The sequence below is a fragment of the Hipposideros armiger genome, unplaced genomic scaffold (genome assembly GCF_001890085.2).
Source record: "Hipposideros armiger isolate ML-2016 unplaced genomic scaffold, ASM189008v1 scaffold_216, whole genome shotgun sequence".
In the NCBI taxonomy this organism is placed as follows: domain Eukaryota; kingdom Metazoa; phylum Chordata; class Mammalia; order Chiroptera; family Hipposideridae; genus Hipposideros; species Hipposideros armiger.
The window spans coordinates 1,477,480-1,496,650 of NW_017731566.1; the positions used below are offsets into that span (position 1 = coordinate 1,477,480).

The following is a 19,171-nucleotide window of genomic DNA, read 5'->3' on the forward strand; positions in this document are numbered from 1 at the left end:
CTGACACTCCTGCCACTTTCCTGGATGCTGACGTGGCTGGCACCCGGGTGTGCACGAAGCACCTGTCGCAGGCGTACCTTGACAGCTGGACTCCCTGTGGAGGCTGTGCAGAATCTCCTGATCCTCTTTTGTTTGGTAATTAAACTCTTCGAGGTAGGCCGCTCTATTGTTGGCATTCTGGGCCAGCATCAGCTGGATGTCACCGCAGAGCGTCAAATATTGCGAAAGAAACAGCAGCACTTCAGAAAGCATGTTGGTGCAGAGGCAGCAGTAAGTATCTATGTGGAAAGGGCAGGAAGGAGAAAAAAACAGTGCTTTAAAAGTTAATGAATACAGTAAATATTAAGAAAATGGGTTACCAACTGAAAGCACTTTATCACTGTGGCTACTCTATGTTTATTTTATGTCAGATATTAAAGATGGCTTCATGTATTTCAAAACGAAGACGTACTAAACCACTCAGAGCACAAAACAAAATACTAGGTAATATGCAAGATTAAAAAAAGTTTTAAAATTAAACTTTACAACCAAAACAGGAGTAAAATTTCACTGTGATTCTGATGCCTTCTCTGTTCCCAATAACATTATTCATTTACATAAATATTATTCATTTACAGCGACTTACCATGGCTCTGCAAAGCTAATTTAATGTATCGTAACGCTCGTCCATATTTCTGAAGACTCATGGCAGCATCAGACAAAACATAATAGGCCTTTGATGACTTGAGAATCAGCTGGAGTTTCATTTTATGTTGCCAAGAACCAGGGATCATTCCAGATTGACTGGAACAATTACCCTTCTGAAGGGAGCCCACTATGACATAGGGGGGAAAAGGCAGCACATTTTATTTGAATGTAACGCTCAGTATAAAAACTCATTTCTGTTTTTAATAGGAACAGTCCAGGCTTAGGCACTATTGCTGCAAGACTGGCAAATGCCATGCTTTGCTACTTCACCCCCATGAAGCCCAACAGCAGTTTCGGCAGACTGGCACCTGTGATTCCCAAGGCTCGTCGGCAGCTGTCAACTCTGTCCTTCTCTTTCAGGGTCACGGACATAACTGAACTCATGACTGACATCTGCCTCCTTTCTCGTCTATGCATCCCTCTGCCAAAAAGTTTACCTTCCTAAAGCATGCCTTTAATCATGGTGGAACCCTATTCTAAAACATTAAAATGGCTTCTTACCGCTTATTACATCATGTCCAAGCATCTTAGCTCACTTCCTCAGTTACCTTTTGCAGTCTCACTTCCCAGTGCTCCATCCCACTATCCATCAGCCAGTCAAGTTACTGATGTTGCCTACACAGATGCCTGGTTTCCTTTCCTATCTTAGTGGGCTGTTTCCTCTCAGGAAAACTCCATGTAAAGTCTAGTCCATTACTACCTTCTTCACCCAACAAATGACCACGTTTGTGCCGAATACTAGCTAGGCACCACAGACAATGCCATCAAGTTAGATGGCCTCTGTCCTTGAAGACCTCCTAGATTGAGGTGGAGACGGGCTGATGACATAAACTACAGCAAACATTAAGAGCAACTTCAGAGATAAGAACAAAATGCTGTGGGCACCGCACCCCCAGCCTCCCAGCCTCAAGATTTCTCTTTTTTTTTTATTAGCTGTAACACATGAGACTTTAAAGCAATGAACAGTCCCTGGTATGGTCTTATTTGTGCATGCATTTCTCTTTCCTTTACTATTACACACACATTCTGTGATGCTTAAGATGAAGCTCTTGCTCACAACTGTGTTCATGTGCAAAACCATTAACAAACCTATTGTGTGTGACGTAAGGCAGGCTGCCGTAGTGCTCACGGGACAAAGTGGTGAGGGGATCAGTAAGTCCGACTGGGGACAGCAGTGAGCCAGGACACCCTGAACACGAGCAGGACTCTCAACAGCTGCAATGGGGGGAGGGTGGGAGACAGAAGGCGCCTCAGAAGACAATACCGAGGGGGGCACAGAACTGTCTAACGTGCTGGGTGGCTCTCCCTGTTGCATGTAGGCTCAAGGCCAGCACACGGGCAGTACTACATCAATGCTGGGGAAATATTAATGCATCTATGTGCCCCCCTCCGTTTATGTTCATGAAGAGAAGATCCAAAGAGCACTTGGTATTATTTCTAACATACAGGCTTTCAAAAGTTTTTTAAACTGAAAATGATTTTAAAAAGAGGGGAGACAATAAGGTAAGAAAAAGAAACGTAACTTAGAATAAAATAAACCAGAGACTCAGGACTTTTCCTTCAAAGCCCGCGTGTTCTTCATGAAGTGATGTTCCCGAGGAACAAACTTCTAAGTCACATTTCCGCTTATTCAAGTACCAGGAGGAATGCTAGGGAGTGTCTGTGGTGCTTATCTATGTGCACTGTTCTAAGCACTTGAACTCACTTCATCCGTTAACAGCCCTTTCAAGTGGGCACATTTATTGTCTCCATTTTGAGAGAAAACACGGCTCAAGAAAGTGGAACCACCTTCCCTGGGAAAGCGGGCGTCCGACACTGGCAGCCGGGCCCCTCGGTCTGTGCTCTCAGACACTGGACGGCCGCTAGTACGGGGGCCACTAGTTACGGGAGCGGTCACTTCTCAGAACCCTGCCAGGCGGAAGGCATTAGTCCCACAGGGGGCGACAGGAAGGAGCAGGTTCCGTATGTCCTTATTAGAAACACCTATAAAAGGTCAAAATGATCCTGCTCTGTTTTACACTTTGAATGAAAGGATATTTTCCCCTTTTCAATTCACATGATATCCTTTTTCTGAATTCCTTTCAATGAATGCCTTAATTGACATAAGACTGCGGTTGATAAAGGACTGGCATATTATTCTACTGAAAGGGCCTCATTTGCACATCAATTCAACTTACTTTTGTCCAAAAATAAGGCCATCTGCTTCTCCAGACCCTCAGGACCCCCCCTAGTGGATTCATCTTCATATTTTAATGGGATTGGGGTGTTGGGGTCGGCGGCAGGAAGGTCGCTTTCTTTTTTAATGCTGCTATCCACAGATTTTAAACCCTTTAAGGAAAGGAGAAACCTTTACTATACATGTAACTGAAGGTCAGCTAGAAACTAAATATAAGGCAATATCTGGACTACTGAATACATTTAGAAGAGTTTATAGTGTGAAAACAGACTTTAAAAAAACTACATTTGACCTAAAAGATTTGGAAAAACCTAGTTTTCACACTTTATGCTTAAAGGGGAAAAAATAATCATATCGGAGTACCATTCAGAATAAACAAATGCCATTTGCATATCAAGTACAAATTTTACTGAAAAGTAAAGACTACAGCAGAACTTACCTCCAGAACATAGCTGAGCACAAGTCGACAGCGTTCCTCTGTGTCATGGCAAGCTGGAAATGCACAGCTGGGCTTCAGAAACAAACATTAAAATTATTAATATGCTAGCAATAGGACAAACTCCACAGTTCTATACTCCTGGGAACTACTGAAACGCTACTGGATCGGTAATTTCAAAATTTGCTTGTGTATTCAGCTTAGTGAGGTATTAGGTTAATAACGTAGTTTGAATTACAGATTAAATTGATGTAAACATCATCAACAAAAGTCTTGCTTAATGAAAAGATCTTCCGGCATATATGTTGTTTTAAGTACTTAAAAAATTTTAAAGAATTTTATAATGGCAAAAAAGTGAATGTGAATAGTAATATTTTAGATAAATGTATACCTAATCTCAGGTCAGCTCAAGTTCTAATTAGCACTGACACTTGATAAAACAGTTAAAAATGTCATCCATTTAGCAGTAAGTTAACAAGTATCAGCAAAGGTCTCATTAATTAGGAGCAAAACCAGCTAACAAGCTCCATGGACTAAGTGTATTATGTGTAAAAGCCTCCGTGAGGCATCTCATGTTGGTGAATGCTGCGAGGCTGTAATCACTCTCTGACTCTACAGAGAGAAGCACAGATGTTCAGTCATCTGTCCAAGGACACACTGAGTGCTGAGGCTGTGCTCTGGAGCCATGCTGACTCCACGTTTCAAAACGTGTGCTGAGCAGGCAGAGGTAACTAGAGACTCGTTTGTATGAACACTGTGACTGCATTTTTTGAGTGCTTCACATATTGATACAGAGTGATGTCTCTATAAACCACTGTAAACTAACGTATCACTATATCTTTAATTATCTCATTGCCTCATGAACCCAGGGTCTTGGGTTACAACGCAGTTTCTGACATACACGTCACTTTTGCCATCGATAATTTTGTTTACAATCAGAAAAACATTTTTTTTTTTTTTTTTTTTTTTAGCTGAGCCATCCTGCTACCTGTTGGCAGCTCAGCAGCTGCTCAGCTCGGGCTGGACTCGAACTGCTGTTGCTCAGAGCTCAAACTCTTGAGCGAGCTCTTAACCAACTGAGAGAAAAACATTTTTTTAATCCACTGTGAGTGAGGGTCAAGCTGAGGTGCACTGACAATCAAATGGACAGTAGATAGATAACTTTCTTCTGTAGTCATTTAGTCAAATGCTCACTCAGCATCCATCATGTGTCTGAGACACAGGAAGTACAAAGTGTTTGTACCTTTGGGAAGCTTACGTTCCAGTAAATAAACAAACACCAGAACACCAGGTCCAGGTTATCTCCTCCAAGAAGGAGATAAATATAGAGTGTGCTTTGGCTAGCGTGGTCCTGGAGACCTTCAGTCAAAGCTTAGAGAAAGGCAGCTATAAAAAGGTCTGGGGAAAGGCTAAGTTCCGAGCGCAGGCAACAGCAGGTGCAAAGGCCCTCAGCCGGGCACCATGCCGGTGAGTGTGAGAGACAGGGAAAGGCAGTGAGGCGAGGGGAAGTGCGAGGGGAGAGTTAAGGGACACAGGTCAGAGAGACAGGCAAGTTTCATGGTGAAGAGAGGTGTCCTCTATCAACCTACTTGGATATCAAGTTTCTTGTACAAAAGTTAAACTCCAAGCTTAAATTAAGAGAGTATCTGTAAATATGATTGTATTTCAGTTCAAGGACTAGCCAGAACTCTTTTTAGGCTGACCTGAATCTGATCACAAGGAGGCGGGACTGGGAAGTCATTATCATTCAGAAAACTGAAACATAATTAGGCTGTCTGAGGAAAGACTGATGGTAGATGGTCAGTCAACACAATTCACACCAACAGAAACCCAAAGGGCAGGAAGTTGTCAGGGTCCATCTGGCCTTGACCAGGCCAGGGACACGTCCAATCTAGGTGACATGGCCCCAGCCACTGAAAAAGTACTGTCGTGTAGCATAGGGATCAAGTATCAGATCTTTCCACCTATGAATCAGCGACCCACCCCATCTACTGTGACTGGTCACATAATCACTAACATAATCACTAACACACTGATGTGTCCGTGGGCTGGTTATCCTGGGACAATTATAAGGCAGGTCTTAAGAGCTCCTAAAGCTAATGATCATTAGACGCTGGCACATGAAGGGTTTACTGAGTAATGTCATCTTTTGAGAGGCTAACTGTATTCCATTAACAACTGTTTGTTTTTCCATTGATACCATTTTAATATGAATTTTACCATACTTACTCTGATTTGATGAATTGATTTGTATTTTTCTGGAACTGACAATTCTCCAACAGACTTGATTATAGCTACCGCTTTGTTATCATCCGAAGGATCAGAGCTGGTGCTGTAAGATCCATTTTCATCGCTGTCTGCCATCTCCTCCTCCTCTTCACTGTAACTTTCATCCGAATTCTCATTTAAAGGAGATTCTGCACTTTCTTCTTTTTTAGGTTCATCCAATTGGAAAAGTTCTGAAAGCATGTAATTGGCTGAAGCAATAATCTTATAAAAAGAAAGGAAAATACATGTAAGTGACTGTCATCAAAACCGAGCTCTCTAAAGTGGAATACATGTTACTACTGTACTTTAAGAGGTCTTCAAACATGGTGGTTTCCACCAGAGACTGTAATACACGCAGAAAGTTTCCTAATTCAGTTACCGATGCTCTGAATGTACTATGTAACATCCTCGTGGGTTGAAGTTTCCTGTTCCCTGAAATTATTCCACACTCAGCCCTATCTTAAAAAAATGGTAGCAACTGTATTTTACTGGAGACAAAATTTTTCATGTATAGAGTGTCATGACTAAAATATCAGTAAGATATCACTCCCTACCAACTGAGAAACAAGAATTTCTCTTTACAAGCTATAAATAAAAACAGTTTACCTTCAGTAGACCAACTAGTAACTATGCAATCCATGGTTCCAGGGAGAAAACCCCCTCTGGCTTAATGAGGAAAGGGTCCATCCCGCTACCTCGTAAAATGGGCATGGATATACTACCATTCATTCTGCTCTGCTGTTAAATAATTCGTATTAGTAGGCACGTTAATAGTTGTAACACCATCTTCTAACTTTCACATAAACTATTCAATATCCACTAAACACCACCACCCCAATCATTAGATACTTATGTCAGAAACTGTTTTGCCATTTTTCTTCAATAGGTTTTCTCTTGGTTTGGTCTCTAGGATAATCTTTATCTCTAAACTGGATATGTGGCTACAATAAAAATTAACTTGGATCTTTAAAAAAAAAATCACATACTACACACCTTCTCTGATTTAAATAGGCCACAATTAACCTTATACCAAAAATGCAACTGTCAAATTCAGACAACTGAGGGTAGGATGGTGTGAAGCTGTGCGGCCAGTGACTGAGAGATTACCTTAAGAGGTGTTTTTATATACTGAAAGATAGAATGGGAACCTTATTATACTAACAGTGATGACAAGATCCATTTGTGTAAATAGATCTTAAGATACCATAAAATGGTTTCCACCTCCAGGCAGTGATAAAACAAAGGGAAAAAGCACTGTGCATGTGTTCTAAACTTATAAGGCAGTGCTATTCAAGAAAAATCTAACATGAGCCAGACACAAAATTTTAAATATTGTAGTGGCCACATTAAAAACATGATGAAATTAATTTTAATATTATATTTGATTCAACAAACACACAATACTATCATCATTTCAACACGTAATATGTACACAGCATCTTCCAAATTCCATATGCATTATACACTTAAAGCACATCTTAATTCAGATTAAGCACATTTTAAGTGTTTAATAGCCCATGTGGAATTGGCTACCACACCAGATGGGTATTTACAGGCTGTGAATCAGGTGGCTTTCATGTCTAGGCAACACTTCTCTATCACAACGATAGAATTGTTTTGAGAGAGCATATAAATGTTAATCTTACTTGAGGATGTCTGCTTTTGTCCAACAATTTAACACAATTAAGAAGCAATGTTCTAATAGTCCCATAGTGTTTCTTGTTTTGATTCTTCTTCATCATCATGTTGCAAGCAACCCTGAAAAATAAATGTTTATATCCATTTTACTCCCCATTCATCATTCTCTGCAAGACTCAAGTCTAGGTATGCACTTCTCTCCTTCCAATAGAATCAGGGGTGTAACAATATTGTATTTCACACACACACACATTTATTTCAGTACAGTCTGTGTGTGTGTACATATATACATATAAACACATACGCTTTATTTTTTAAATTATGAAAACCTAAAAGGTATTTAAAAGCCTTGACTTGGATAGTGTGGATGAACACTTTAAAATTTTACATAAGGCCACTTCATTTTTCACTTCTTAAGTACTCACTTATATAAGAGAATAGCCACTGGCATTGTGAATGGGTTTTGGTATTTGTCTTCCGTTTCTTCACAAAGAGTAGTGAGATCATAGAGCTTCACTATATCACTGCCACTTGCTGGAAAAAAAAAACCCAAAAACAAATAAACATCATTTTACAGTAGTCACTCAAATTAATGACTAATTCATTCAAGAATTAGCTCACCTTTAAACAGCCAATAGGTATGTCCTTCTTTGGTACAATTCGATTTCAGAAATGATAAAATATTCTGTGCAATGTCTTTGATGACTTTAGTAGAAAAATTAGAGTTTTCCAAATTGGGAATCTCTTCTGTCTTTATCATTTCATACTTCTGCAAAACAGACAGAAGGCAGCTTAAGAGAAAACCTAGGCAGCAACACTTTATTAAAAAGAAAGCAAATTAATATAAATCCTGCAATTAGAGACCTATGCAGCATGAATGCGTTTTAACCAATGGTTCTGGATCTTTCTACCACTCCCACATTCCAAAGGAGTCTGACCCACCCCCTCAGCAACGCTGCTGGTTCACCACAGGAGTAGCTCTCAAGGGCGAATCATCACCCCATTTTGAACCACAAATTCAGGCATGATCTTATTTCTGTTCTTACACGGCACACTCTCTCCTATTTTACCCCAATGGTTTTCAGCCAGGAAGGTGGTAAATGAAGGCAGCCTACCCAGAAGGCTTTTCTCCCAGACACTTGAATCACCTGGAAGTTTCTCCGGGAGACACCGCTCTTTCCCTTGAGCTATGGACTCTATTCCTTTACAGAAATGGAGCGTGGGGTGGGGATGGGGCAGCAAGAGTAAAGCTGCATGGGCTCTACCATTATTTTCAAAGCGCCTCCATCTTTTTTTCTAGCTTGTCTTCTGTTCACACTTCCCTAAATGCATCTTACCACGTTTTCTAAAGTAGTCTAAAACTAGAAGCTCTAAATCAATTGGGAAATAAGACCCAACATGGTCTCCTAAGGTTGGTTTTCATTCTTCTTGGTTCATCTAAAGCCCCAAGTCATTTCCTTCCTTAAAACACTGCACTCTGGGTTTCATATCTCACCATTCTGGCTCTCCTTCCCTGTCTGAAAGCCTCTCCCTTTGACCCGTACAGGGAAGGGCTCCAGTGTTTAATGTTAACACGTTCCCTTGCTGATGAACTCCACAGGGTGACGCCTCAGTTTATTTCTCTAGCCCCATCTTTTCTAACATCTACAACTTCAAAATGCTCACTGAGCGTTCTAATACTTTCCTCAAACTGAACACATGATGAAGACAAGTATATTACCTTCCCTGCCTAAACCAACTCAGTGTCCCCATCTCAGGTCATGATTCTAGTCCCAGAGTCTCTGAGGGCTGGAATTCCCTTTGACTTTCCCCCTATCCTGCTCATGGCCTCTCATTAAATGCTGCCATTTAGGGTGATGATTCTCAACCAAAGATGGAAATCAGGATCATCTACAAAGCTCCCATTTTTCCTGAAATACGAGGGGCCCAAGCAGCGTATTTTTTAAGAGCTCACAAGTGACTCTGACGCACATGGCAGGTTAAGAATCACTGGGCTGGGATACAATGATTAAAAGCATGGCCTCAGCCAGACATAGGTTCAAATTCTGGCACCGCCGCTCACTAGCAATGTGGCCCTAGGCAACTCACTTGAGCTCCCTTTATCCTCAAGTTTCCCTCTCCATCAGAGGGAATAGTACCCAAGCAGCCTAGAGCTGATACGAGCATCACTAAGGTAACATGTGGAAAGCACTTAGCAGAGCGCCTGGGACAAAATAAGCACTCAATAAACGCAGCCGTTGCTACCACTGTCGATTTCCAGGACTTCCTCTGTAGCATGAGCACATTACACTACTTGCAAAGGCTGTCCTCGGGCCATCTCCAGATTAATATTCCAACACAACGGAATTCACATCCCACATGCAAAGCCTTCACTCATTCCAGGTTTCCAACCGAACCAAGTCCAAACTCCTTAGCTCGGCATTCAAGCTCTCTATTATTTGTCTACTACTTTTCCAATCTTTTTGCTCTTCTGCTACGTGGATCTTGCAGGAGCCTGTGTTCCCTAACTGGATTTATTATCAATCCCTTCATTACTTACACTCCAGTCTTTTAAAATCCATCTCTTAAGTTTTGGGATATTATCTATCATTCAAGGTCCAGTTAAGTCACCACTTCTTCCAGGAAGTCTTTCAGATCAAACTAGAAGTGGTCTCCCCTTCTATGGCCATCAGACTTGTGTGTATGTACTACTGGGTTGTCAGAAAAGTCATGACATATTTTTTCTGTTTTTCATTGCAAAAATGCATCATGACTTTTCCGACAACCCAATACATTTCTAATACTTAATCCACCGTCTCCTATTTTCCCTTTGCACATTGTTATTTCCCACTAGACTATGTATTTCTGAGTAGTGACCAAACTTTAGTCTTTATTCTTACCTCAACATTTATAATGGGGACAAAGTGCCTCATAAATAGAACATGCTCAACAACAATTTACTATATAAGCTACCTACATTATGCAATTATTATGGTGGCCTTTCCCTAAAACTTCACATTCATTGAGTAGGTATTTGTGTGCTGAAAAAATATCTCCACTGTACAGATGCTTTCAAGTAATTACTATGGGTGCCTGGAATTGAGAATTCTATGGCCTCAAACGTTGGTTTGGTGTAGTGATGACTTTCTCACAAATTACCTGTAAAATTATACTCCTGTAATATCTAGAATTTGATCACCAACTCAAATGTGAAAGCACTCAGATTTCAGTTTATTCACAGTGATCTTCCTTGCCAAAAATATACTTTAGTATTTAAGGGCCTTAAAAATGTTGGTGAGATACTCTCTGTACCGATTTGCACTTGACAGATTAGAAAAGTCACACTGCCTCTTACCTGTACAATTCCATTTACATGAAAACACATCACAAGCTCTGGGACATTGCATATCAAGTTGTCCAACCAATAGTCAATTCCAGTTAGCACATTGATTGGTTTGTTGTTATCCCTAAAAATACACATTTCTAGTGTTATTTGGTTTAATTAAGCTGAGACTTATTAATAAGTCACAATGAATTACCTGCACTTACGTCCCCCATTTAACTACTCTAACCTATGCTCCCTAAGTGGAAAAGGCCATAGATGCTTTCTTTGCTGAGGATAGCTACATGGAGCCCACGTGCTGTGTTATGTTTAACATCTTCTTATAAGCTTTGCTTGGATTTCAACCAACTGGCATCCATAAGTTTTCAATAAGAATAAATATGGTAGCAGATGACTGTGGGCCTACTGCATGCTCCTCACACGACCTGAGGGGAAAGACTGACCACCATGCACAGTAACGCCCTAGCTAGAATTCACACTGGCTAATAGGAACAGACATACCTGGAGCTTAAGAAAAATGCTCACAGTTAGTTAACAGGAAGCTGGGAAAACCATCTCCTTAACTAACTAAACAAATTCTCACAAGTTGTAGATTCAGATATAAGACTCGGCCACTACAACAGATCTCTGACTCCACTCATCAATGACTAGAATGAAAACCCAGCTACAGGGCTTCCAGCACTTGCTGATAATAGCTCCTTCCTTATTCTAGCCATTTCAATTGCTGGGGGACAGAGGGAGGTGGAAAAAACCTAGAAAAAGGTGATGATGCCCAAGTAGCTAAGAGAAAGCAGAAGGGACACTGATTCTAAAGGAATACAATTGGCTTACCTGAGGCGTAAGCTGACTGCTGGGTATCTGCCGCCTCCAAATATGGGCATGTTGGAGCCAACTAACATATGTATATCTTCAAAAGTCCACAAAATGTTCCGAACAAAATCGTTTTTAAGACCCTTTGATTTAAAATAAGAGAGATTATTAACACAATAAACAGTGGATCCCTAATTTGCCCCCACGATCCACAGAAAAGACTAGAAAATAGAAAAGGCAAAGGAGACAAAGTAAAATAAACTGACAGAGCTATAAGGTCACAGAGATATTCAGAAGGTGGTTTTCAGGATCAAGTGGATTTTTTCCCCCTAAGAATTCCCATTTAGTTTTTAAATAACGAAGTGGACTAGGGATTGGGTGTCCCAAACGGACCCCACGGAAAGCATACCTGACTGTTCTCCCCGTCACTGAATAGAGTAGTCAAGTTTTGTTCTTTGGGGGCTGAGGCCACATGCCCCACTATGTATGAGGGTTCAAGAGGGTCACTTCCCTGTGAAAAGTGCAAGGACAGGAGTGATTCTGCTGCCAGGATTTCTAGAAAATGGCCTACTATTCAAGAGTATATCACCTACACATTCAAAGCAGACACTTCAAATCTACCTCTGTGAATTAGGGCTGAGACATACCATTAACTCTCGTTACTGGTGGCTCACTTCAGTTCTTAACTATCAGAGCTATTATAATAAGCTATCACATTTTGATCTTACTTAGCTTTCAAAGTATTTCATTTTACTCTTTTTTTTTTTTTTAGGTGAATTTGAGTATCATTGTTCTTTGAATCTACCCCTTCTCTAATGAAATAAAAAAAAGTCCTAAGAGACCCCAGCCATGTTTTTGAGACATCCGTCCTATTAACAGCATCTTGTTTTACATTTCCTAATGTGTTTCACAGAATACTAGTCCTTGGGATGCTCAGTGAAACATCTCCAGTCAGCTTTGAAAAATGCTGCTTACTGCAGACTTGCTTTTGGAGAGTACCAATGCTTATTATAAAAGAGCCTTATTAGAAAAGTCCTGCAGTAATTTACTGCACCTCTGTATGACCCAATGTTCTCAAACTTATTTCATCTCAGAACACTTTTTATTCTTAATACAGTCTGTGGACTATACTTTGAAAGACACTTTTAGGAAGGGGAACCTTTGTCCACCACACAACTTTCCCACCATCAGGACAGCTGTCACGAAGGAACATTACTTTAGACCTTAATGTCCATGCCGCAAGACCCCAGGTGGGCATGTGTACGGGTGCACGTACTGCTTACTCCGTGAACTCCTGTCTCACTTCTCATCCTCTGTGTATGCTAACAGGCTTAGCACCTGCCTGCGAAGAAAGTGTGCGTGACTGCAAGCATGGGGACAGGGTGGGAAATCTCCTGTGTTTTTGCTGTGTCCGGACTTCTTAAAGAATCCTCATAGAACCTCAAACTTTATTATTTATTTATACAGATAAGCTATCAACCTGTGGATCGACTCCCAAAATTATATTTGCAGGTAGATGCTTTAGTGAGAGCTGGGCTTCTAGGTTATAATGTTGTCAATAAAGGTCTGGCTCTCAGGCCACACTGAAGACACCTATTTCATACATTTAAACTCTATTATTGTGTAACACAGGCCTCAAACTAGCAGTTTAGGTTTGGGGAACAAGAATTCATGAGGTGATAGCTTACAAACAAAAATAAACCTCTAAATGCTAAAATTTGGGCTGCAGAGTAGGTTATAAAAACCTTCTGTGGGAGGTTATTTTTATTTTTTTTTTAGCTGAGCCATTCTGCCACCTGATGGCAGCTCAGCTTGGGCCAGGGCTCGAACTGCTGTTGCTCAGAGCTCGCACTCTTGAGCGAGCTCTTAACCAACTGAGCCACTCTGCTGGCCCTGTGGGAGGTTATTTTTATGGCAGGCTAGCTCGCTCAGGAATATGCCGCTGCCAAGACCATCTGACCGCTGAAGAAGCCCTTTCAAACACGTGTGGAGTCCATGGGTCCAGTGGGGTGCTGCTGTCAGAACAGGCCTCTCAAGTCACTAAGGTCAGGGTTTGAATCCCAGCTCGGACTTCACCAGCTACGTGACCATGGACACACATCTACTCTTTATGAGCGTTAGTTTATTTTAAAATGATACCATCAACACTTCATATGCAGCTCTGAGAATGAAAAAAGTTGACACATATGAGAATACACACACGGCCTGAAGTACACAGCCCAAGAGGCATTAACCAGATGCCAGTTCACGTCCTCCACACCCAAGCCTACAGATTCCCCAAAGCCTCTAAGACCTTTCATAGTGACTGACACTAAACAAGGTAAGGACGGAATCTAGGACTGGGAGAGGGGAGATGGGTGATAGGAGACCAGTATTTCTACTACATGGTCTTTTTGTCAAGTGTGGGTTTTGAAGTCAAGGAATACTAAATGAAGTTTTAAAAACTCGTTTGGTGAAATAGAGTCACATACAGGAAAGTTTGCATAAAACAAATACTACAGTGTAACGACTAATTACAAAGCACATTACCCACGCAACCATCACCCACGTCATGACATGGGACCTTGCTAGTACCCAGCACCCATGTCCCTTTTCATTCCCACAACATGCCCACCTCCTGCTGGTGACCACTACATACACGTACACGGTAATTCCTTCCTTCCTTTTCCTTCCAGTTTTCCCAACTTCGGAAAACAGTTAAATTCATTACATAGTTTAATGAGGTTTCTGTATCCTAAAACCCACTAAAACTAGAGTCAAGGTAAACATATCTGCCTCCTTATAACCCTGTAATTTGTGAAGGGAGCAACAAACTGGAGGAACAAATAATGTTCAATGTGAGAACACACAGCAAGAAGAAAAACACAAGTTACCGAGTTACAGATCTAATTTTTACCTTCTTTGAGTTTGTCAATACATTTTCCTGAAAACAGACATGCACAATTTACATCTATGGAGATATTTTTTTCTTTGATAGACACAAAAATGATAAAACTAAACCACCAATAAGAAGAAACCAAGAATGTAAGAGACAAAACAATATTTTCTATTTTCTCTTCCTTTTTAAAAGCTTTATAACATAAATGTGGGTTAAGTCTCTTGAACTTCATCCAGAAAATCTTAAGGGCAATTTTAGGCCTAACTATCTGACTAAAGGTTAAGGTAAGACGGTCAGTGTTTCAATTACAAACAGGTCTGTGAGTCTCAATATGTGACAAGCATTTCCTATATATATCTAAAGTTTAAAATATACATCCCTATATTTATTATATAATACTCTTGTGACCTTAAGGAGATAGTATTGGTAAACGTATTGGTAAGCTATTTTAAATGCTGGTAAAATTTTTTGAATATTTTGAATTATTTAACCTAAAAAATCTGACCTAGCCATTCGTAATATCTCCTGTAAATTCTATCTTAAAAAACTAAAGTATTTTTTCTAATTGTGAGACATAAATTGATAAGAGTATTTTTTAGTCCTGGTCATCTATTTTTACTAACAAAATAGTTGGGTTTTGTCTTCTTAAATGAGCTTACTGAATTAGCATCTAAGTACCAACTAACCTGACTGGAAGCACTGGGGTCCTCAGAAACCGGAGAAGGCATTTCAAAGGGGGCGGGCCAGGAAGCCTGGTCCGAATCGTCGGTCTGGTCGGAGCTGGATGGTTCCTGCGGTTCTGTGGCAGACGGGACCGGCTGAGCAGCTCCATCGCCATTGATACTGGCCAAATCAGAAATAAAAACACCACACTGTTACTAGAGTGAACGTTATGTAAAAGTCTTAGTTGTTAAAAACTAGACTCTATGATCAAGCATAAACCTTACTTAGAAAAAAAGGAATATAAGACATTGAAATGTCAACAATGCCACAGTGGCAAACCTTAAATTATTACTTTTGCTTGCTTCAAATTAAAAGTCTAGATCAGAACTTAATTTTTCCTCTTAAAAATAAACCAGTAGCCAAGTACCTGTAATACAGAAACTTGGACAGAATGGCCTTCTGGTACCAATGCTCTTTGCTCTTTTTCTTCCTCTGCCACTTCTGATCAATAAGTCTTTGATAAAACTCTTTCAGCCACGTCCAATCACCAGTCTGAATAAGAAATGGATAAATACAACAAAAGTGTAGTCAAAACAATCTGCTGCCTATTACTTTTTTATAGGAAATACTCACTTTTTGAATACTGTTTCAAAAACACGTTATCAAACACTTATCTTTCCAGACTCAATTCCTATCATCTCTTCTGGAAATCTCCCCGTCTTGCTCATCTCCCTAAACCAGGCTAGGGGAGATGACCCTTCTCTGTAATATGTTTTTTAATGGCTAGATAAGCCTCACTATGCATGCTGCATTGAAGTTATCTGTGTATGTGTTTATATCCCCCAAACTGTAAGCTGCCAGGGAGCAAGGTCAGCCTGTGTTTATTCACTGTCACATCCAAGACCTTGCCCACTGGCTAGCATGTACATAAGAGACTGAACTGTGGTCTTTTCAAAGGGAAAAGCATTTATTTTAAATGTCAATTTACATCACCGTAACTTATTTTCCTTTATCAAAGCACTGCAGGAAGTCTTTGAAGAGTTGCCTATGGGACTGGCAGGACCATGAGCTATTTGTACACAGTCCATGACAAGGTCAGTATAGAAATGGAGAGTAGGCCCTGACAAACGGCACCATCGTCATATTTCACAGGTGCACCCATCAATACCTGAGGGGGAACACAGTCATTTACCAACAGTTTGAGAAGCTCTGCTTTAAGAGAATCAATTAATTCTAATAACTACATATTCATAGGCGTAACGTTCAACGTTTTTCACATTTCCTGGCAGCCATGTTTCATGAGAATCTCTTTAATGGGGACAATCAGAGGGTTTTTAAAAAATGTGAACTAGTCCCTTAAATTTCAGATTTTTCACCACTTTCTTCTTTGGTTTCATCCTTCTCCTTACAAGAATCCTGGCTGCTGGTTATCAGTTAGTTTCTGCCCCAATTTCTCTCTTTTCTATTTTTTCTTTAGTAAAGCTTTTTGCTTTTCAGTGAAACTTCTCATTTCTTGGTTGCTGAAATACTCAACCACATTTCCACTTTGACCTTTCTCTCTCTCTGAAACAAAATCATACATCTAGTGCCTTTGTTAAAATAATGCTTTTTTGGTTGTCTTCCACAGAACGTACTACCTGAGATGATCTCATGAAGAGCTCCTGGATATCCAGCTCGTCTAACAGGAGTGTCCTTCCGACGCGGTGCACGGCCATGCTGACATGGGACTTGCTGTACGGGATCTTCAGGAGCTTTTTGATGTTCTTAAAAAAATTCGGAGGAAAAATTGTTTAGAAATACCTTTTTGGTGTGGTTCGGAATCTTTCCGATTTCAACTTCATTCAGTTTGAAAACATAACAAACCGTATTTCCCTATGGTTATACAAACCGTACTTTACACAGAGAGTTAACCACAAACGCATGAAAGACAGAGCTGTAAACCTGAATCACCTGCACTTCACAAGTGACACTACGTTAATGTAAACGATGGTTGAAGATTTAGTTTCATGCAGCAGAATTTCCTAAAGTGAAGTGTGTATAGGTCACACTGTTGCCCTGACCTAGGCTTTTAGCATATCAGATAAAACTGACCAACTAAGGAGAGATTTTCCTAGAAGCATCATTTCTAATTCTCAACTGGTAACATACTAAATCATCCCATACATTCTAATCACTTATAATTTTTAAAATACTACCATCAATACTACCATTTCCCTGAAATAAGACCTAGCCGAAAAGTCAGCCATAGCATGATTTTAGGTGCCAAAATATGGCACCTTGGCATACTGAATATTTTAAGCTGAAGGAGTTTGTGGAAAAGGCACCCTTCTCCCTGAAACAGGTCATAAAACCCACATGTGAAGGGTGCGTGCCCTCCACGTCCTGGAGGAATCATGCTAGGGTTTCTTCTCTAGCTAGGTCTCATTTTTGGGGAAACACGGTAGTATTACTACCACTGCCAGTCTGGGGGTTGCCCCTTCATCTCTGAAGGAGATGCAGTAATGTTACTTAATGACAAAAGAGGTATTCGACAATCAGATAGTTGTATCTTCCTTCATCAGTAGTTATTCCAGACGACAGAACAGAGCATGCTATAAATGCCCAGCACAAACACCCCAAACACGTTCCCCAGTAAGGACACTTACTTCGGAGTCAGAGACAACGTCCACGTCGTTTCCCACTGAATCAATGAAGTCGTATGCCATTCCAAAGCTATGGAGGGAACAAAGGCCACAAAGGTCATGCTCGTGACAAGGCAGGTAGAGCTCATAATAGAATACTGTAGTCCACTGCTTCTAGGATATGCTTTTTCCACATTCTGACATCTCTGAAATCCATATGCCTATCACCACCACAGCTGGCTAGTTTTCCTTCTTATTGGTATATAAAATAACGGTGTTACTTAAAATCAGTGGCATCTTACATTTGATAAAATATAGTACTAATCGTTACAAGAAATAGAAACATCTAGAAAAAAAACAACGAACAATTATTGTCATTTTTATAATCACAAAACCCCCAAAAAATCTCCTGAGAAAACAGCTCTTTTTAGGGGGAAGATAAGAAAAATAGAAACAGAAACATTTATCAGGATTTTAGTCTCTGGAACTGTGTTCTTAGTGATATACAATACTAGTCTCTTAAAATATATATGAAAAAAAATGTACCTGACCCCAAAATTCAGTAAGAAGAAAAATGGTGCCAGGTAGCACGAGGCACACCTATGAGGCATGATCAAACAATAAGGTGAATGTTTAAATAAAAACATTTTATTACAGTAGAAGACACACTGCCATTAATTCCCCTCAAAATACTCCCCCTCGCTTTGAACACGCTTATCCCATTGTTCTTGCCACTTTGTGAAGCAGTTCTGGAAGTCCTCTTTTGTGAGTGTCTTTAGTTGTATTGTCATGGCTGCCTTGATGTCCTGAATCATTCTGAGTTTCGGGAAGAGCCAGAAGTCACACAGCGCCAGATCCAGTGAATAAGGTGGATGAGGAAACACCATGATGTTTTTATTTGACAGAAATTGCCATATACCAGAAGCGACGTGTGACATGGAGCGTAGTCATAATGGAGGATGATCTATGGCACATTTTAAAGCATACCTTCTATCAACCGTAGCTCACACCCAACTGACTGAACCAAACAGGTTGAAACTTGTCACACACTGTTACTAAGGTTCGACACGCTGCTTCCCGTATTAAAGATCCTTGCCTTTCTGATGGATGGCACTCAGCGGCAGCAGTCACCGTATTTTGTGATCACAATGGAAAGGCTCTGTGTCACACATGGCTTCTGACACAGCAACTTCTGTCAAATAAAAACATTACGGTGTGTCCACATCCACCTTATTCACCGAATCTGGTACCATGCAACTTACGGGTCTTCCCCAAAGTCAAAATCACTATGAAAGATAAACATTTTGAATCAATTCAGGACATCGAGGTAGCCACGACAATGAAACTAAAGACACTCATGAAAGAGGACTTCTAGAACTGCTTCAGAAAATGGCAAGAATGATGGGATAAGTGTGTTTGAAGCAAACTGGAATATTTTGAGGGGGATAAATGGCAATGTGTCTTACTGTAATACATTTTTTTAAAAATTTAAGCATTCACCGTATTTGTTGATCACACCTCGTATAATCTATCTACAAACCTGAAAAGCAGCTGATGTCACCATTTTTCAGTAAGTTACAGAGAGCCAGAATACTTACCTAGGACTACCTCACTTCAGAGTAGCTCTGATAGGGCCGGCCGAGTGGCGCGATGGTTAAGAACTGGCTTGGGA

The 19,171-nt window shown here is 40.4% G+C and overlaps 1 protein-coding gene across 4 annotated transcripts in view; it reads right to left on the reverse strand.

Moving 5' to 3' along the window:
* EDRF1 (erythroid differentiation regulatory factor 1) overlaps positions 1–19,171 on the reverse strand; it is a 38,948-nt gene that overhangs the window by 16,225 nt on the left and 3,552 nt on the right. The window contains exons 3-18 of one of the 4 annotated variants that reach the window (XM_019654212.1): positions 17,524–17,590; positions 16,516–16,641; positions 15,306–15,430; positions 14,902–15,058; positions 11,747–11,848; positions 11,359–11,480; positions 10,540–10,651; positions 7,827–7,974; positions 7,631–7,739; positions 7,214–7,325; positions 5,529–5,789; positions 3,303–3,374; positions 2,865–3,015; positions 1,777–1,902; positions 626–814; positions 78–278 (exon numbers count right to left, since the gene is read on the reverse strand). In XM_019654212.1, coding sequence (XP_019509757.1) covers positions 78–278; positions 626–814; positions 1,777–1,902; positions 2,865–3,015; positions 3,303–3,374; positions 5,529–5,789; positions 7,214–7,325; positions 7,631–7,739; positions 7,827–7,974; positions 10,540–10,651; positions 11,359–11,480; positions 11,747–11,848; positions 14,902–15,058; positions 15,306–15,430; positions 16,516–16,641; positions 17,524–17,590 — 2,180 coding nt within the window. The remainder of the gene's footprint in view (positions 1–77; positions 279–625; positions 815–1,776; positions 1,903–2,864; positions 3,016–3,302; positions 3,375–5,528; positions 5,790–7,213; positions 7,326–7,630; positions 7,740–7,826; positions 7,975–10,539; positions 10,652–11,358; positions 11,481–11,746; positions 11,849–14,901; positions 15,059–15,305; positions 15,431–16,515; positions 16,642–17,523; positions 17,591–19,171) is intronic. The other 3 variants (XM_019654215.1, XM_019654213.1, XM_019654216.1) reach the window with 3 other exon arrangements.